Below are 21866 nucleotides of genomic sequence, written 5' to 3' on the forward strand. Positions count from 1 at the left end.
ATGGAGACAAGTTGCATCGTTAATGGTTTTGACTCATTGCACACGCCAGTCTGTGCTTCTACAGCTTACAAGTTTCTATGTAACGTATTCAGACAATGCTGTCATGATCTGGTAATGAGTCAAAACCAGTAACGATACCACATGTGTGACCTCTAGCTGAAATACGTAACTGTAAAAGAAGATCTGTTTCTTCATAGTGGGTAGACAGGGTTCGTTACTGTAGTTCACCTATCATTCTGGACAAAATAAATCCTGTGTCATGTCGCCAACTACTGTTCGTCAGTTTAAGAAGTGTGAAATCGAAATTCTAAAAACTACATTAGCCATTAAATGTCAAGGCGTACCAGGTTACATAAAAGTGAAAACTAACCACCATAATAAATTATCTTTAGCGCAGACGCGAAAAATAATACAGTTGATGTGGAATCTAAAGCGTGACAGAATAAAAATAAATTTTTAATCGAGAAGTAGGTACAACTAATGTAAATTCATCTGAAATTGAGCTCCGTGGCTCTAAATACTTCATTGGTATTCAGTTGTCAACGATTTCTGACTGAAAGTGTGGGAGGTGGCACGCCACTCTTTCAGTCAGATTAACGTTCATATTTTAGTTCATGATCACGGTGTTCCCCATTACTACATTTGGTATGTGCGGTTTATGACTTTTTCGCATTAGGAAATCATGGACAGAATGTTTTTATAACTGCGTTTGTAGCCCATAGAAAACTTGTACCCGAGGGACCGTAGTCGAGGTGTTGGAGAACAGGGAGAGAGAGATGGGTTGCTGGCCGTAAATACTAGGAAGCAGTACTCAGTGGGTCGTACCTGCAGACTAACTTCTGGCCGTTTCATCCTTCTCCTTCCGCTTAGGTTGGGCAAGAGGGCGCCGATTCACAAAACAGTTTACCTGGGCCAGGTGGCAGTCTCTCACAAAGGTGGCCAGCTGGCGGAAAGTGGGTGAGGAAGCCATTTTAGAAAGACTCCTGAAAAATGCCTTTGTGCAAATGGTGGGAAGGTCATAAGACTCCATGCATTATTAGCAGCTGGAACAATACAGACACAGAGGTTGGTGCACGTTTTTAATGGAGGCAAGACTGTAACTCTCCTGACGCCAGGAAGTCGCCAGGTTCTTTTAGCGAGCTGCGAAAACATATGCATTTCACAGGCCTGACTGTCTGGGAAGCTTGACAGCCTTCTTTCAGAAATTGGAAATGCTCGGTCTCGAAAGATGAGATCTCTCCTGTCTTGGTGGATTTCTTTTTCTTGGCCAAACATAGACAGCTTGCCATGAGAGCGACGCCTCCCCAGTCTAAAATCCCCTTTTTTCAGACAACAGAGTTTTGGAGTCACTGATTTGCTCCTCTCAGGATAAGCAAAATGGAGGCTTACTCCCCTGGAGTGCAGACCCCAGCACTGTGTCTGGATTCACTATCAGGTCAACAGAACAGTCAAGAGGGTGTAAGGTGGCGTGGTCTCCTGACCTTCATTTCTTACTTATTCCGTCCTCACAATCGTATTCTGCACATCAAGACGCTTCATTCGAACCGAAACTCTATAAGGTAGAGTCAATTTTGTATGAATTCATGTAAGCGATATGCAAATCAAATAAGTAAATCGCAAGTGCGCACCGTGGTTGAAAAAGTCGAGGCTGGCGTACACAACATGACGGCCACAGGAATTTCCGTTCTAAAGAGGCAACCAGCCCACTGGGAGGCCCATCCCTTCAGAGGGGTGAGTCAACACACACCTACGTCGGCCGGAGCGACCGCCCAGAGATACGACAGCTTTTGCCAGAGCGAAGGGATAACGACCCCCGTGTTAGAATTAAAAGCAAATTCCACTACATTCTGTGGGAGCGCTCAGAAGACGCATTTTTTCACAGGCCGACTGTGTAGTTATGGAGTTCTCACAGGAGGACAGTATACGCCTAACGGAGATGCTACACATTTCCGCATTAGTCGACTTAAACGAAACTTCATTCTCCCGTTTAAAAGAGCAACGCTGATTGGCGGAATATTTCTGACACAAAGAGCCGAAGGAGTGAGGGAAGACAGAGAATGATATACCTTGCACTTTTTCCAGAAAAAGGGGCCATTCCATTGTCGTTCTTGGAGCAGGAATACGTAACGAGAGCGAGTGCACTCGTACGTGTACGCAAAGAGCGAGGAACGAAGTCTCTACTCAGTACTTCACTGGGACAGCACCTCTGTCGCTAGCGAACTGGAGTGATACTCTATATTGAATCACTTGTGATTAAGTGTTGTTCACTGTCCGGCTGCGGTGGCTGAGCGGTTCTAGGCGCTGCAGTCCGGAACCGCGGGACTGCTACGGTCGCAGGTTCGAACACTACCTCGGGCATGGATGTGTGTGATGTCCTTAGGTTAGTTAGGTTTAAGTAGTTCTAAGTTCTAGGGGACTGATGACCACAGTGGTTAAGTCCCATAGTGCTCAGAGCCGTTTGAACCATTTTGTTCATTGTGTTGGCTGCCACACTTATTGTGTGGTGTGAACGCGGACAGAGTACTAGTTAAACACGTGGGAGTGAATAGTGAGTGGCATTGCGGTGGACTGGTTATCTGACCGGTGTACGATGCCAATAGTTAGACTAGGGGTGGATAGGAGTCCTTGACTTCATCAAGGTGTAGGGAGAGTTTGATTGGCGAAGGTCAATCCAGATAGACAGAGATAGTTGTGTTATTTGTCAGCAACGAGCGACGCAGGCGGCAGTCGTCGCAGCTCATGGTATTGTGTGCTACAGCGTATGCAAGCCCCATCTTTCCTCCCTAACAGTACACTTCATTACATTTCTCACGCGACAGCCTTGACCGTACCTAGAAAAGTTATTCAAGTTGTGTAGGCGCGGCTCTCAGCCATACTGCCGAGTAAATAACATTCTTAAAGAAAAGGGAGAAAAGAACCTTTCCATACTTTGTAAAATAATAGCATTCCTATGCATAAGAGGCAATCTACTGCTCCCAAAAGAAACCCGGAAATTTATTATTTTATAAGAAAAAGTTTCACTTGATTTCTCAGAATTTTTTGCAATAAATAATATTTTTCGTTCGTTTAATGTTTTTCTTACAGTAACTAGCAATACTCCAGTACCCAAGTATTCAACTAGTTACATAAGAATATAGAATATTTTTGTGTCCTTTCCTTACAGCGGACGACTCCAGAAGATATTTGTTGCTGAATGTTTTTCAAGCAGTTCTTGTTGGTACATCAGGAGCATCTGTCTGACTTACGTAGTAGTGTGAGGTAGAAATTTTTTCTTGCAGGAGCCAAAGGGTACTTGTTGGATCAATCCATTGCCCAGCTTGACAAAATAAAACACACACACTCACAAGGTTCAAATGGTTCAAATGGCTCTGAGGACTATGGGACTTAACTTCTAAGGTCATCAGTCCCCTAGAACTTAGAACTACTTAAACCTAACTAACCTAAGGACATCACACACATCCATGCCCGAGGCAGGATTCGAACCTGCGACCGTTGCGGTCGCGCGGTTCCAGACTGTAGCGCCTAGAACCGCTCGGCCAGACTCACAAGGGGAGGTACAATGAGTACATGATAGTTTGATCGGTTTGTGCAATGTGGCCACAGTTTCGTTTTTGGTAATTTGGCTTGGCTTTGTGGAGATTGGTTGTGATTCTTTGCTTCCTTAGTCTTCTGGTTCTCCCCTGGTGGAGAACTTCAAGTCTTTCTCTAGTGGGTGACACTTCTGATCTGTACCGCATGCGGACTGAGAGCCAGTGGCAGTATCCAACTGTTCCAACAGTGGAACTGCATATCATCTCAGACATATCGTGTGTCACGGGGGTGAACTTATTCGTCCTGAGTTGGCTGGCTGACATTTGACAATTCCAGAATGCACTATTGCGCCTGTGAGTCAAATTGGTTTGAGCAGACCAGAGAACGGGTGCCCCTCAAATTGAAATCTGCCGGAATTTCAGGGCTCTGGTAGGGAGTTTTCCCTCATCCCGATAGTTAGAACGCCAGACCACATAATTTTCCAACTTTCGTGGACGCGTCAGAACATTACAGCTGGTGCAGTGCGCGGGTCCTCGCCATTGCCCGCCGTTTTATGCTGCCGCCTGAATCATGGTGAAAAGGTGAAATATTGTTGCACTGGTGTAGGGTTATTAAATGATGTTCATAGGCCCCTGTTCTCAGGCGGACTATAGTTTGTGGTATACTTGGTCTTACAAGGGGAGGCCGCCAATTGTGAAATTCAGATTCGATTCATACTGCGCATAATAAAAGCTCATGGCCAGAGGTGTAATGTGGCAAAGCACCAAGATGCACTTCTCAGCCGTTGTCGAGAAAATCGACAGTTAAAAGAAACCGTTGCGGTGAAATACTATCTACGATTAATGATTTTCTACAGCGTCGTGGCGCAGCGGTAAGCGCTCGGCTTCGCGAATCTCTCCCCATGCAACGTTTTTTTTAATTATTAGTTTTTGTAATTCAAATATATATATATATATATATATATATATATATATATATATATATATATATATAAACTAATAATGAATTGCTTATGCATGTTGGTGAGGCCGGATCGCTCCATTTTTCCGTTTTTTTAACAGGGTGTACCAAAGCTCTCCCGTCCGCACTGAATTTCGACGATGTTATAAGTTGCACTAGGGACCGCATCTACCTTCTTTCAAAGTTAGCAGGCAAATACGCTGTTATGCGGCAGCTCGTTTCGGCCCATTCGACATCTGTCCTTCAAGTGTAACGAGCGAGTAACGGAGTTTATGTTTCATACCTGCCACAGCAAATTTGTGTTCGTGGGGCCTCTATTCTAATTCGAACGTTTGACTTACGCTATACGTATTCGTTTCGGAATATCGTTTCTACGTCTTCCGTTAAGTAAACGTGGTTAACATTATGAAGACAATTAATAACATTTGTGAAATACAACTTTTTTTGCGGAAAACATAATGATGTTCGAAGTCGCCAGTTTTTCCACGACAAACCACTTTCAACAACTTATTATATGCATAATTGTTGCAACTGATTGCCGGGAATTATATATATATATATTTGAATAACAAAAACATACTAAAAAAAAGATACATGGGGAGAGATTCGATCCGGCGACCTTCGGATGACGAACCTGAGCGCTTACCGCTGCGCCACGACGCTGTAGAAAATTATTAATCATAGAGAGTATTTCACCGCAACGGTTTCTTCTAACTCGATTTTCTCGACAACGGCTGAGAAGTGCATCTTGGTGCTTTGCCACATTACACCTCTGGCCATGAGCTTTTATTACGCGCAGTATGAATAGAATCTGAATTTCGCAATTGGCGGCCTCCCCTTGTTAGTTGATTCCATTTGAATAGAGTATGGATTCACAGTGGATTCATGTAAACGAAGTCAGACGGCGTTTTAAAGAGATTAATTTAGGGAAGAACTGGTATAGCGTCCACCCCAATGTATGCTTTTCCAATCAGACACCATCGCTTTTCTGATTTGTGTTTATAATTTTTATGTAACATTTATCAGCTCGTTGTAGTTAAAAAAAAGGATTAATAAAACTTGTCATTATTTTGTAAACTTAAATATACCACTGTTCTCATTCATACTCCAAAAACTATTCACAGTTTTTATTTTATTGTGGTGGTACATGGGTACACCATTAATTTAAAGTTCAATCTTATTAAATTAATTAATATAGTTATTAATTTGAGTTCTGAAACTAACTGCAGGCATAGGCAACAGAAGTGCCTTGAGTAAATTCACTAATTTCACATACAAAAATTAAGGGTGCACCTCTCGATTCGAAGGTATTTCAGAATATAATATTTTCCTTTATGTAAAGATAATAACATTTAGCATCACTCAAGCATATATTTATGATTAAAGCAAGCGGCGGCTTGCAAGTGGATTCCTTGACAGTTTTGCGTTGTGATATGTTATTGCGTCTTAAGGATCGTGATTATATCTGTACCATTGTACCCAGTCGCAAAGAAGTACGTCTTTCCAGCGACTTGGGCTGAGCCCCTAGTTATAGCTGTAAGGCCCACTCACCGATTCCACTTTGGGGAAAATACTTTTCCGCAATAATACGACAAATAAAGCATTGTAACTGTGCAATAGTGATTCGAAAGGCTAGTTTGGACGCCTCTGTGCCGTTGGGTGGAGTACATTTTACATCTGTGCAAGTAGCATCCAGTCCCTACAAGACCCGCAGATATCTCATTCATATGAAGTTGTATGCGTCAGGTATTGCTTTAATGTGACTGTGCACAACACCATATTCACTTAATGACTCTCAGATTCTTAGCTACTCAATTCACTGACGCTGTTATTGGAACACATTTATGTACGCTGCTTTCAATCGAAGGAATCTTAAGCATCGCCCGTCGTTGGCATTAATTTTACGAACCCATAACATTGAGTATCAAATCTTGCAAAATTACGACAGAACAGGTTCATAAGTCTATAAAACTACACTGGCTTTATTTTCGAGAGCAGCGCCTCAAACGATGGCTTGAGTGTGTGAGGGAAATAGTAGATAAGACGCTACTGCAACTATTTCTAGAGTACTGTTGCAGTGCTTGGAGTCCTTATCGGGTAGCCGTAACGACAGACATGGAACAGAGAGGAACAACTAGGATCTTCATTGGCCGTTATAGCCCATAGGAAAGTGTAACAAAGATACTACATTAAACATCATACCAAGCTTTCGTAGAAGCACTCGAGAAACTTAATTGGGAACCCTCGGAAAGAAGTGGTGTAGTTCTCCTAAGACCCTATTAAGTAAATTTAGAGCATCATTATTGGAAGAACACAATACGACCGTTTTACTGCCAACATCTAGTATTTTGCGTAAGTACTATAATAATAGAATAAGATATTGGCGCACATGCAGATGCATGTACGTGGTCATTTATCCCTCGGTCAATACGCGAATGGCATACGAAAGAAAATCGATGATATTTCTACGATGTACCTGCGCCATGTACTGTACGGTGACTTGTGGAGTATATATGTAAATTCAGGTTATATGAGAAGAAGTACCAGCACAGCTGTATCTTCAGAATGTCTTTATTCTATCACACGACTGGTTTCGGCGCCACTTTAGCGCCATCCTCAGGCGTCACCATTGCCAAAAGAATATTTTATTTCCTTGGCGCATTTACTATGGGATCCTTGTTACTAGGACTCGTGGGCTAGCTTTAATCAGGAGTCAATACTCGACACCGTGTTGTTTCCAACGTTCCTACCGCGGACTGACTTCCCAGGTTTGATTCGCGAGATAATCGTAAAACTGAAAACATTGATCTGCTTAGAAAGAAGTGTAATCTGTCGTCGCAATCTTGTCTGGAGCAATGACGTTTCAGGTTAACAGATCTGCCCAATGATGCCGAGGTGTTGGGGGTAAAGGAAAACAGACGCTTTCTGTTGCAAAGGCTGGCCTCATTTCAGGCGCTACTTGCCAACAGCGCACCGCTAAATACATTAGACAAAAGCGATTCCTTTATCTTAATCCAGGACTGTGCGAATTTTATTGTAACACCATATGTTACACACCAGAAAAGTTAACATGACGGTCGTGACTAGCACATGAAGATTTACCATATTTTGTTCACATTTTTAATGGCAAAAACTATGTCAGCTTTTGTACGACTAACTACACTTTGACAGTTCGCGGGTGCTTAGAGAGCGTACTTTTGAACCGGTATATTATAATAAATTACTAGTTGTCACGCTGAGTCAGCGATACAGCGGGGACCGTTTAGGTACTCCCCCGGAAACAAACTTGTTACGTTCCAGCTGTGAATTACGGCGGCGAGTAGTTAACATTGAAGGGCTCTCGTAAGCTATGCGGGGGAAAAACTGAGGGGAAAACCGATGAAAATAGAAAACTGGCTGAAGAGTTAGAGCGAGCTGGTCAAGCGAGTACTTGCAATCCGCGAAGAGATGTTTCATTGCACATGGCGACGTTGGTTTTCGACAATACACCAACCGCACGCAATACGAAATTGAACACTTTTTTGAAAAGGCTCAGTTAATGCGTAATGCGCGAACGGGGTTAGAATCAAGGCTTTGTAAAGCTGAATTAGTGAAGGACGTCATTGTTCCGCAGAGATATTTCTGTACTACACCACAACCTTTGCCTGATAATTATCTCCTTTAACCCATAGATAGTCAATCTTTTTTGCCTACCGCCCGCTTTTGTATGTGTGTTAGTACTAAAAGTGTCTAACTGCCCACCAGTTCCACAAAAATGGCTCCAAGCACTATGGGACTTAACATCTGAGGTCATCAGTCCCCTAGACTTAGAACTGCTTGAACCTAACTAAGGACATCACACACATCCATGCCCGAGGCAGGATTTGAATCTGCGACCGTGCAGCAGCGCGGTTCCGGACTGAAGCTCCTAGAACCGCTCGGCCACAACGCCCGGAGGGTTCCACAGTAATGGTAATCTATAAAGTAGAGAGAAACTATACCTAAAAAAATTATAAAGCAGAGTTACAGCAAGTCAAAGCATATAATAATAATTACTTACCATATACTTTATGACAAAATTTTACGAGAACCTAATGAAACTGTTTTTAAAACCTCTATCGTCCACCAAATGGGCGACAGGAACCAGGTTGACTAGCAATGCCTTAACCTATTTACGAGCACTGTGAAACCCAGCACGAAGAAAACTTTCGAGGGACACATGATCACGTCAATAGTCCAAAAGATTATTAACATACCATTAATGACGAGGTCGTTAGAGTCAGAAGGTCTCAGTAATGTCAGTTGGTCCTCCCCCCCCCCCCCTCCGCCCCCCACTGCCAACCCTTCGCTCATCGCCATTCTGTCCCTATGACGATGCGTTCAAAATTAAGAGGAAAAAATCAGCAAACTTCTTCAAAAACACTGTAAATCTCATGGTTGCTGCCCCCTTCTCCACCCTAGTTGTCAGCTGTGTAGGAGAACACATCTTAACGATGGAAGACCCAAATTTTTGCAGACGATCACGAATAAGAGGCACTTTGAGAGACATTTTCATTATGGACGTTATGCTAATGCTCGCGTCAGCAAGATGACAGGAAAAACAAAAACGTTTTGGAAAATTCTCTTGTTCTAACCGTGAGACAGGGTGTCACAATTATTCTGTATGAACCGAAAAACAAGTTAAATACCATACAGGAATGGTGAGAGTTCGGCTACATCTTCATTGATGAAATTCTTTGGAATTAGTGCCTCTGATTAGCGGCAGACTGTTTCGATGTCAAAAGCAGCCTAGCATACGTCTCCCTACGTTAGGAACGTTTGTTCGAAATGTAGTGTTTAATAAGTTTTAACTGCGTTTGCCATTATTAAAATAATGCCCGCGTGTGAAACAATCGTGTTTGTGAACATTCACACCACAAATCAACATCATGTTCAGATGCAGTATAAAGGTGATGAGGTTGGCTAATGGGGGGTGGTGGGACACTTACCGTGTCACTGGGTCTTATTCGCTAATTACAGGGACGACTTTCTTCGGCTTGTATCTGCACACTGCAGTATGATGTTCTCTTAGGGGCCACAATTATTTACGATATTAGGCGGACTGAATATGTCATGTCAGGGGATCCTTTTACTCTCGCATTAACTGATTAGGTCATCCCAGTACGTCTCGAAGACCTAATCAAACTTTCAGTGACACTAATAGGTAATCATTTCATCTGTGCTGAACCTCCAAGGCAATGAAGATGGGAAATCTTTAATGCCACTCTATGGTCTGGACAGTATTGGTGGCCTAGTCGGATGACAAGGCAACTGCGATCAATAGGTAGGAGACTAAAGTTCGAAACTCCGACCCAACAAATTCTCGTTTATTACAACTGCAGAATTTTAGTATGGAGATATCTAGAACGGTCTTATATTCAGGGACAAGAAAAAGAAATTTCGAGGTTTGCCAACGACGTAATTCTCACACCGGCAAAATCAATGGCTCTGAGCACTATGGGACTTAACATCTATGGTCATCAGTCCCCTAGAACTTAGAACTACTTAAACCTAACTAACCTAAGGACATCACACACATCCATGCCCGAGGCAGGATTCGAACCTGCGACCGTAGCAGTCGCGCGGCTCCGGACTGAGCGCCTAGAACCGCTAGACCACCGCGGCCGGCGGCAAAATCAAGAAACCTATTTCTGAAAAAGATAAATTTCTTCCCCATGCGAAAGTGAAACATGAACGATAAGCAGTTCAGACAAGAAGACAATATTAACATTCGAGACGTGATGCTAGAGAAGAATGCAGAGGATTAGATGAGTAGATATAGTAACTAATGAGGTGATACCACAGTGGTGAAAGTAAATTGGGGTAAAATTAAATTCACGGCCAGCTTGTCTAAAAGAAGGAATCGGATGACAAGACACATTCTGAGGAATGGAGAAACTGTCAATTTTCTAATGAAGGGAAATACGGGTCTGTAAAATTGTAGTGGGAGACCAAACTTTGAATACAGTAAGCACATTCAAGTGGTTGTAGGTTGAAGTAGCGTGGAGAGCTGTATCAATTTTTCATTTAGCGCGGCTGCAGTCTAAATATTGTGCAGAAGTAACTAAAATTAGAATGAATATTTGAGTGAATCCTTGAAGCGTTTTCAGGAAAGCATTTCATAGCGCTCTGCTTCGCTAAACGCAGAGGTTTGGGTTCAAATTTCGCTCCGGTAGCATTTCCAGTTTAACACAATTGTTGAAAAACCTTTAATCCGTTTGAAGTTACGCATGGGCGAGTAATGTCCTTCGTTCCCAATCTATAAAATAACTGTTTACTTCGCCAATCTATACACTGAGAGATATACTATGTGCATACTGTCTCATTCCCTTTGCCAGAAGGGGTCACAGAACTCCTACGTAGCCTAACGGAAAGCCCCCAATAGCAGGAGGAACGAATTCAGGAGTTTACAGCCTCATACTAGTATCCCACGTTAAAAACTGCCCAGCAAATATTGAACGTGTATGATAAATACACAAACTGCAGCATTAATCTCATTGCTTTTACTTCTTTATTCTCAAGTATTTTTCGCTTCATTTGTGAGACAGATCTGTAGCAAAACGTGTTATCTAGTAGCAATGTGTTCATCGTTTTGGTGAAACTTTTCGCAGCTTGAGGACACAGTGCAAATTCGAGAAACAGCCGCAACCTCCTTCACCAAGACGAACAAGTTCTTAATAATGCGATCAATGCCTTGTGTAGAGGTAGTATGGTGCAATAGGGGTAACGCATTTCCACCTGCCATGGTCTTAAATATGATCATGCATACGTATATGCACCGAAGAAAAGAGAGAGAGAGAGAGAGAGAGAGAGAGAGAGAGAGAGAGAGAGAGAGAGAGATGGACGACGACGAATAGCTGTTTTCTACATCTACATGGATACTTTCCAAATCACACTTCAGTACCTCTCAGAGGGTTCATCGAACCACCTTCCCAATAATTTTCTATCATTCTACTCTCGAACAGTGCGCAGAAACAACGAACACCTATATATATCTGTGAGTGCTCTGATATCGCTTATTTTATTATGATGATCGTTTCTGCCTATGTAGGTAGGCGTCAACAAAATATTTTCGCATTCGGAGGAGGAAGTTGGTGATAGAAATCTCGTAAGAAGATTCCGCTGCAACGAAACACGCCTTTGTATTAATGGTGTCCATCCCAAATCCTGTATCATGTCCGTGATACATCATGTCCCCCCTGTCCTACAAAATATGCAGTCCTTCTTGGAACATTGTCAATGTATTCCGTCAGTCCTACCTGGTAAGGATCCCAGACCGCGCAGCAGTATTCTAAAAGAGGACGGACAAGCGTAGTGTAGGCAGTCTCCTTAAGAGGTCTGGTACATTTTCTAAGTGTTCTGGTAAAACGCAGTCTTTGGTTAGCCTTCCCCACAACTTTTCCTATGTGTTCTTTCCAATTTAAGTTGTTTGTAATATTAATTCCTTCGTATTTAGTAGAATTTGCGGCCTTTAGATTTGACTGATTTATTGTGTGATCGAAGTTTAACTGATTCATTTTAGCACTCATGAGGATGACCTCACACTTTTCACTATTAAGTGTCAATTGCCAATTTTCTCACCCTTCAGATATCTTTTCTAAATCGTTTTGCAATTTGTTTTGATCTTCAGATGACTTTAGTAGACGATAAATGACAGCAACATTTGCAAAGAACCTAAGACGGATGCTCAGATTATCCCCTAAATCGTTTATAAAGATAAGGAACAGGAGAGGGCCTATAACTCTACCTTGGGAAACCCCAGAAATCACTCCTGTTTTACTTGATGACTTTCCGTCAATTACTACGAGCTATGACCTCTCTGACAGGAAATCACGAATCTAGGCACATAGCTAAGACGATATTACATAAGACCGCAATTTCACTAGAAGCCGCTTCTGTGGTAGTGTGTCAAAAGCCTTTTGGAAATCTAGAAATACGGAATCAACTTGTAATGAATGTCTATAGCACCCAACACTTCGTGTGTGTAAAGAGCTAGTTGTGTTTCACAAGAAAGATGTTTTCCAAATCCTTGTTGACTCCGTCTTAATAGACCGTTTTCTTCGAGGTAATTCATAATGTTCGAACACAATATATGTCTCAAAATCGTACTGCATATCGACGTTAACGATATGGGCCTGTAATTTAGTAGACTACCCCTACTACCTTTCTTGAATATTCGTGTGACCTGTGCAACTTCCCAGTGTTTGGGAACGGATCTTTCGTCGAGCGAGCGGTTGCATATTTCAGTATGAAGCTATTGCATCAGCATACTTTTATGGAAGCTGTTACCTTACCACCGACAATGGACTGATTATGTTACAGAATCTACTGCACGCGGCACGTGGCTTTTGTCACAGAAAACAGGAAGCACTGAAACGGAGAGACAAAAAAAGCACCGGAGGCGAATGTGGTATTATGTGCGGAAAATTCCACCACATCTGCGTATCCACAATACAGTCTCTCCGTGGCAGGATCGTCCTCAAGCAAACAAGCGTGAATCAACATCACCAAATTGAACAATACCGTATTGCAGTCTTCTTTTGAAAACCAATTTATGTGCCAATATCGGTATGTAAACACAATTACTGGATTAATAGTTTCGCCATTATGCGTATCCACAGAATAGTCTCTCAGTGCCAGGTTGGCCGTTAAGCCCAAAAGTGTGAATCAACAGTAGCAAACTGAACAGTATCGTATTGGTCTTCTTTTGAAAACCAATTTACGTGGCAATATGGCTATGTAAACACAGTTACTGGATTACTAATTTCGGTAATGTGCATTTCTTAGATCTGTAAGAAGAAAATATGTCGAGGTTACAGTCTTATAGTCAAAAAATAAAAGAATAATGTAGTAGGGCATATCACAACAGTTCGATGACAAAAATTACGTACTTATAAAACCGAACAGTGGTATTTACGAGCACATCATACCTTGCTTACACCACTCTGTCACAGGAGAACTATGCAATATAACAATTCTCCTAAAATTCTGTTCATATGGACGGATACAATCCAAAGTAAACATGTAACAGTGAATATTTGTGCAAAAATGCAAATGTGTGTCAAATCTTATGGGACTTAACTGCTAAGGTCATCAGTCCCTAAGCTTACACACTACTCAACCTAAATTATCCCTTAGTACAAAGACACACACCCATGCCCGAGGGAGGACTCAAACCTCCGCCGGGACCAGCCGCACAGTCCCCGACTGCAGCGCCCCAAACCACTCGGCTAATCCCGCGCGGCAGTGAATATTTCAAATAAGTAAAAATTTCTAAATAAAAACATAGGTATTGCGAGTACAATGCCGTGCCAGGTATCCCAAGATAAAGTATGTCCCACTTTGAGTACACAAGGCAAGGCAAGACAGATACATGCTATATCTTGCCTCTTCGTGGTGTAAAGCCATGCTGGCTGCGACGGGGTAACTGACAATTGGATTTGGGGTATAATGGAAGATAGTGCTGAGAGGCAACACCAGATGGCAGTCTGCACTGCCATACGTCAATTACAACTAATGTAATAGGGTCACACATTTGTTAAACATTGTAATTACCAGAAGAAATGTAACATCAATGTAGTATACACCAAGCAATCAAAACGTCAAATTTCCACAAATTGTAGATAAAAGAAACAGTATGCTGTAAACTGCCGACTGCCTACACCATCAAGTAAATACTGGACAATTTGTGACGTAACGATGTTATACTATATTACATACATAAGCAGTTCATGGCATACAATATATGTAATAGAATTAGTTTTAGGGAAAGCTACACAGTCGACATTTACAGAATTATGAAACAGGATTTGACCTTAACGGTCGGTTTCGCTGCAAGTGAAGGACGTCAGTTAACAATAATGTTATAGGGAATTGTAAAACAAGCCCCCACACAATGTAGGACGGTAGTATAAAATACCATTAACGTACAAAGTATTTGTTATTACAAGCAGAGTGGTGTAAGTATTGTATGATGTAATTCAACTGACCGGTTTTATTGATACGAAACTTTGTCATCGAGCTGCTACGAGGGTGAGTCAAATGAAAACCTTAAATTTGTAATAACAAATCGAAATTTCGCGCCGTTATCCTGTAAGTTGGTGAGCGTGCTACAAACAGCCTGCAGAATGGCCTGTAGGTGGCAGCATAGTGCAGATGCACACATACCGTCACAGTATCAGTATAAATATGGCCGCCCCACTTGCGACTTGCACCAAGGAAGAACAGCGTTCTGTTATTCGATTTTTGCGTAGTGAAGGTGTGAAACCTATTGAAATTCGTCGACGAATGAAGGCTCAGTAAAGGATTGCATCTTTGTCACAGCAGTAAGTCTACGAATGGAGTAGGAAGTTCGCAAATGGTGTGACTTCAGTGGAAAATGCTCCTCGTCCTGGTCATGCACAACGATTTGTGACTCCACAGAACATTGCAGCAGTTGCCATAGCGAAGGAAAACCGCCGAGTGACACTGAATGACATTGCAGCATGTTTACATATAAGTCATGGGTCAGCACACCACATTGTGCACGATGTGCTCCAGTTTCACAAAGTGTCTGCAAGATGGGTGCCACGGCAGCTGACTCCTGAAATGGGAGATCGACGTGTTGATGCTTGTGAAGAACTTCTTCGGCGCTTTGAACGAGAAGATGGTGGTTTCCTTGTAAGAATCGTTACTGGAGACGAACCCTGGGTTCACTACCACCAACCGGAAACGAAGAGAGCGAGCAGCCCAGACCTTGCCCCAAGTGATTTCCATATGTTTGGAGCACACAAAGATGCAATGAGAGGAAAGAAGTTCCGTTTTGATGAAGAGGTACGCCACGCGGTGCATGAGTGGTTGCGCGGACTACCAAAAGAATTTTTTTCTAAAGGAATTTATGCACTTTGTAAGCGCTGGAGGACTTGCATTGAGCGTGGGGGAGATTATGTTGAAAAGTGATACAGCTTTGCATCACTTCTGCACAATAAATAATATTTAAAAAAATATTTAAGGTTTTTATTTCACTCGCCCTGGTATGTATGCCCTACTACATTCTTTTTTTTTTATTGTAAGTCCGTAACCTCGATATATTTTCTTCTCTTATAGATCAGAGGATAGCAATACACACTGCCGAAACTAGTAATGCAGTGAGTATGTTTACACAGCGAACTCAACAAATAAATTGGTTTTCAAAAGAAGACTACAAAACAAAATTACTGTATAATCGCCTCCTGCAATGACTGATCGTGTCAAGTAACAACTGAACAACAGTACCGGAATCTGTTACAGTTTCATGTCCCACATGTTAGACTACAGCAGGGAGAAGACTCACAGTCCGGCAGCTGGTCCTCGGGGAAGTCCCTCTGCAGCAGCTCGTGGTACAGCTCGCACCTCGTGAAGACGACGGCTCGGGCACAAGACGTCAGCGCCATGAGCGCCAGCAAGCTGCAGTACGAGCTCCTCATCACTGCTAGCAGTGCTCGGCCGTTTACCAATCTGCAGGAAAAAATGTATTGTGCCCAACATCTTCACCAATTACGTAGTCAAAGTCATCAAGGACGAGGAACTAACACAAAAAATATATGTACTAATCTATATTACCAAACTGCTGAAACGGTCACCTGATCTCAGTTTCGGGTTGCAACAAAAATTTGATTTTCAGGTTCGAATACTGCCCAGAGCATGAATGTGTGTGATGTCCTTAGGTTAGTTAGGTTTAAGTAGTTCTAAGTCTAGGGGACTGATGACCTCAGAAGTTAAGTCCCATAGTGCTCAGAGCCGTTTGAATCATTCTGAACCAAGGAAGTATTACAGACCCTCTGGTGTTCCCAATCTACTCATATTATTTAGGAGACAATCTGGGCAGACCTCTTGCATTGTTTACAGATGATGCTGTCAGTTAAGGTCTACTAAAGTCATCGGGAGGTCAAAACGAGTTGCAAAATGATGTAGACATGGCATCTGTATTGTGCGAAGCAATCAGATATGTGAGGTCCTCCACATGCATACTAAAGGGAATCCGTTACATTTCGATTACTCGATAAATCACACACATTTGAATGTCGTCGATTCAGCTAAATAGCTAGGGATTTCAAATGTAGTGCGGAAGCCGAACCAAAGACTGCGTTTTATTCGCAAAACACTCAGAAGATGCAACAAATCCATTAAAAATGTTGCTAATCTGACTTCTTCTGAGTGTTACGGCATTTTTACGACATTGTGTTGGTGGAGTAATTCGAAAATGCTCAAGGGAGGGCAACTAGTTTTGCATTATCGCGAATTAAGAGACAGAGTATCACTTATATGATACGCGAGTTGAGGTGTCGCTGTCATTAAAACAAAGTCACTTTTCTTTGCGGCGATATGGTTTGACGAAATTTCAACCACCACCTTTCTCACTTGAATGCGAAAATAGTTCGTTGGTCACCATCTACGTAGAGAGGTACGACCATCGTAATAAAATAAGAGGAATCAGAGCGCTCACGGAAACTTTTGTGTGTTCCTTTTCCCACGAGGTATTCAAGAGCGCAGCGGTAGAAAAATAGTCTGAAGGAGGCTCTGTGTACTCTCGCCAAGCACTTAAGACGGAGCTACAGAGTAACTATGCAGATGCAAAATTTACAAAAGACTGCTGAGTCAACTAGAGCTATGTACCCAATCCAAAAAAAAAAAAAAAAAAAAAAAAAAAAAAAAAAAAAAAAAAAAAAAAAAAAAAAAAAAAAGGATCAAATGGCTCTGAGCACTATGGGACTTAACATCTGTGGTCATCAGTCCCCTAGAACTTAGAACTACTTAAACCCAACTAACCTAAGGACATCACACACATCCATGTCCGAGGCAGGATTCCAAGTGTGGAACTTCACAGTGCTATTAATAAACTATTTATTTTCTAATTTGTCTCATTTTTGCAGTGTGAGAGGGTAAGTATAACTCTGTGTTATCAGAATACATTCTCAATTTTATGGGTGCAATTAACTTGTATCGGAGACACATTATTTTTTGATTCTCGTAACAAACGTGAGAGATGACAGTTTGAAGGTTTTCCATTTCCACTGGTCGTTTAATGGCAGAGCAGGCGGAAAATGTACCCACTTCTAGGAAACGTTTCAGAGCACTATAGAGATTATCAGAGACACTGAGGTTTATAGCAGTACATATGCTGAGATAACGCTGTTAGACAACAGGTGTTCCGCAACATCTGATCACACTCACAGATAAAGACTGGTAAAACTTGTCCAGACTTTTCTTTGTCTCTGAGAGATTCTTAGTCCGTGGCTTCCGCGAGCAGCAAATTTCCTTCGCCTTATCTATGCTCTGTGGACCTTTCGGTTGAGCCTCTGGTGCGGGCTCCACCAACGGATATTTTGCGATGGCAAGCAAAAATAGCAGTTGAGAGCAGTTTTCAAACTGAAAGCCTATAACGCATTAGTTAAGGTTTATTATTCAGTTGTATTGAATTCCACTGTACCGTTTATCATTTGAGGAACTTATGAGATGAAAAATCGTAAACTGACTTGAAATCAATACAGAATTCAACACGATTTATTAACACTGCTATGAACAGTTATCTTTTCATAGAAAAAACAAATCCTTGAGGTTGATGTCCACGCGCCGGCCGATGTGGCCGTGCGGTTAAAGGCCCTGCAGTCTGGAACCGCAAGACCGCTACGGTCGCAGGTTCGAATCCTGCCTCGGGCATGGATGTTTGTGATGTCCTTAGGCTAGTTAGGTTTAACTAGTTCTAAGTTCTAGGGGACTAATGACCTCAGCAGTTGAGTCCCATAGTGCTCAGAGCCATTTGAACCATTTGATGTCCACGCAAAAACCTGAATTTCAATTTTAAATACACAGTAATATAATTACACTACTGGCTATCCAAAATGCAACAACAAGAAGGACAGGTAATATCACAGCCGAATTGATTTGGAGCCGGCCGCTGTGGTCGAGCGGTTCTAGGCGCTTCAGTCCGAAACCGTGCTTCTGCTACGGTCGCAGGTTCGAATCCTGCCTCGGGCACGGATGTGTGTGATGTCCTTAGGTTAGTTAGGTTTAAGTAGTTCTAAGTCTAGGGGACTGATGACCTCAGATGTTAAGTCCCATATTGCTCAGAGCCATTTGAACCATTTGAATTGATTTGTGAGATAACACGTTGTACAAAGATCACATGACTGAAAACACAGCCCTATGTGATGCGATGAAGATGATGAAATGAGCGTTGAGTGTTGGCGCCATTGCTGACAAAAATGGTTCAAATGGCTCTGAGCACTATGGGACTTAACTTCTGAGGTCATCAGTCGCCTAGAACGTAGAACTAATTAAACCTAACTAACCTAAGGACATCACACACATCCATGCCCGAGGCAGGATTCGAACCTGTGACCGTAGCGGTCGCTCGGCTCTAGACTCCAGCGCCTAGAATCGCAGGGCCACTCCGGCCGGCTCAATGCTGACCATAACCGCTGTTACACCCCTCGGCGCAGAATCAAAGAGGCTCTGGATGTGTTGCTGGGGTACAGCAGTCCATGCTGCGTCCACATATTGCCAAAGTTCATCCGGCGTATCTTGCGTCAGTTGTTCGCAGTCATCAACCAGACGTTTTCGATAGGCGAGAGATCGGGAGAACAGGGAGGCCAAAGCAGCTATGCGGTCCAATGGGTGCCGAAGAAGTCTTTAACACTGCGTGCCACATCAGGTCACCCATTATCCTGTTGCAATGTGGCCGCCCGCAAGCTCCGAAGGAAGTACAACAGGCTCCAACAGTTCAGAGATGTAACGCTGGCTGGTTAGCGTACCGGCAGTGCGTGTGCTGCGGGGTGCGGGAATCAAGTACCACCCCAAACCATAATACCAGGTGCAGGACCAGTATGGTATCTCTCACTACGGTGTTTCCAGACTCTAATCCGACCATGGTGGTGGTGGTGCAGGCAGAATCGGGATTCCTTGGTAATAACTACGTCGTGCCATTCGGTTCTCCATGACCGTCGTACACCACGCTGTTGCCGGCACAAACGCCTGTGGCGTCGACTCAGTGGTAAACAGAGCAATGGACGCCTCGCAGACAGTCCACTATGCCGCAAACGACGTTGAATGGGAATTTGTTGTGATATGGTGCGTGATGTGACAGAGTGATCCATCACTACCATCCGTACAATATGCCTGTCATCAAAAGCAGTGGTGCAACGAGGTGGATCGAATAGAATGCCTCGGTCCGTCGTTCCTCTATCCAACGTTTACAGATACGCATCATAGCTGCTTGGTTCCATCCTATATGATCACCGATTTCTCTGAAGGATAATCCGCAATCCGTATAGGCAACTATTCTTCCCCAGTCCAACACCAGAACGTGCTCGAAAGACGCTCGCTGTCTTCTGCACGGCATGCTGAAGCTGCTTACTCAAAACAATCCCACGAAAGAACAATAGGGTGTTCGACTGTTTTTCTGGAAATCGTCTTATATGTTTTATTTTGTCATTTATGCTCCTGAAATGCTTTTTCTTCTCTTCAATTTCGGTATTCTTTGATAAAAACGGAAATTAATTTCAAATAATTTGAAAGTCAGCTAAATCGCTCAATTCGTGTCATGTGATGTCTGTGACGTCACTGGCTAGCTCGCTGCTCCTACTGTCAGAACGTGAATTCACAGTGATGTCTCGTTCTGGAATTTATTTTTCGGAAACGGGGATACAACTGGTATGTAGTACCATACAGTACAAATACATCTATAAAAACTCCTGAAAAGTTGTTTTTGAATACTGCAGACAATGAGAGGTTGCATAAAATGTGGTTGCGCTGTACATCTACATCTACATCTACATCTATACTCCGCGAGCCACCTTACGGTGTGTGGCGGAGGGTACTTATTGTACCACTATCTGATCCCCCCTTCCCTGTTCCATTCACGAATTGTGCGTGGGAAGAACGACTGCTTGTAAGTCTCCGTATTTGCTCTAATTTCTCGGATCTTTTCGTTGTGATCATTACGCGAGATATATGTGGGCGGTAGTAATATGTTGCCCATCTCTTCCCGGAATGTGCTCTCTCGTAATTTCGATAATAAACCTCTCCGTATTGCGTAACGCCTTTCTTGAAGTGTCCGCCACTGGAGCTTGTTCAGCATCTCCGTAACGCTCTCGCGCTGACTAAATGTCCCCATGACGAATCGCGCTGCTTTTCGCTGGATCATGTCTATCTCTTCTATTAATCCAACCTGGTAAGGGTCCCATACTGATGAGCAATACTCAAGAATCGGACGAACAAGCGTTTTGTAAGCTACTTCTTTCGTCGATGAGTCACATTTTCTTAGAATTCTTCCTATGAATCTCAACCTGGCGCCTGCTTTTCCCACTATTTGTTTTATGTCATCATTCCACTTCAGATCGCTCCGGATAGTAACTCCTAAGTATTTTACGGTCGTTACCGCTTCCAATGATTTACCACCTATGGCCTAATCGTACTGGAATGGATTTCTGCCCCTATGTATGCGCATTATATTACATTTATCTACGTTTAGGGAAAGCTGCCAGCTGTCGCACCATGCATTAATCCTCTGCAGGTCCTCCTGGAGTACGTACGAGTCTTCTGATGTTGCTACTTTCTTGTAGACAACCGTGTCATCTGCAAATAGCCTCACGGAGCTACCGATGTTGTCAACTAAGTCATTTATGTATATTGTAAACAATAAAGGTCCTATCACGCTTTCCTGCGGTACTCCCGAAATTACCTCTACATCTGCAGATTTTGAACCGTTAAGAATGACATGTTGTGTTCTTTCTTCTAGGAAATCCTGAATCCAATCACAAACCTGGTCCGATATTCCGTAAGCTCGTATTTTTTTCACTAAACGTAAGTGCGGAACCGTATCAAATGCCTTCCTGAAGTCCAGGAATACGGCATCAATCTGCTCGCCAGTGTCTACGGCACTGTGAATTTCTTGGGCAAATAGGGCGAGTTGAGTTTCACATGATCTCTGTTTGCGGAATCCATGTTGGTTATGATGAAGGAGATTTGTATTATCTAAAAACGTCATAATACGAGAACACAAAACATGTTCCATTATTCTACAACAGATTGACATAAGCGAAATAGGCCTATAATTATTCGCATCTGATTTATGACCCTTCTTGAAAATGGGAACGACCTGCGCTTTCTTCCAGTCGCTAGGTACTTTACGTTCTTCCAGCGATCTACGATAAATTGCTGATAGAAAGGGGGCAAGTTCTTTAGCATAATCACTGTAGAATCTTAAGGGTATCTCGTCTGGTCCGGATGCTTTTCCGCTACTAAGTGATAGCAGTTGTTTTTCAATTCCGATATCGTTTATTTCAATATTTTCCATTTTGGCGTCCGTGCGACGGCTGAAGTCAGGGACCGTGTTACGA

General features: G+C 42.7%; 2 protein-coding genes across 2 annotated transcripts in view; both read right to left on the reverse strand.

The window, feature by feature from the left end:
• The window catches only part of LOC126483863 (lysozyme-like), a 287279-nt gene that overhangs the window by 258914 nt on the left and 6499 nt on the right, over window positions 1-21866 (reverse strand). The gene's annotated exons all lie outside the window — the stretch shown is intronic.
• Window positions 1-21866, reverse strand: part of LOC126483862 (lysozyme-like) — a 42393-nt gene that overhangs the window by 13838 nt on the left and 6689 nt on the right. The window contains exon 2 of the mRNA XM_050107085.1: window positions 15821-15984. Coding sequence (XP_049963042.1) covers window positions 15821-15953 — 133 coding nt within the window. The 5' untranslated portion in view covers window positions 15954-15984. The remainder of the gene's footprint in view (window positions 1-15820; window positions 15985-21866) is intronic.

Source organism: Schistocerca serialis, chromosome 6, assembly GCF_023864345.2.
Source record: "Schistocerca serialis cubense isolate TAMUIC-IGC-003099 chromosome 6, iqSchSeri2.2, whole genome shotgun sequence".
NCBI lineage: Eukaryota > Metazoa > Arthropoda > Insecta > Orthoptera > Acrididae > Schistocerca > Schistocerca serialis.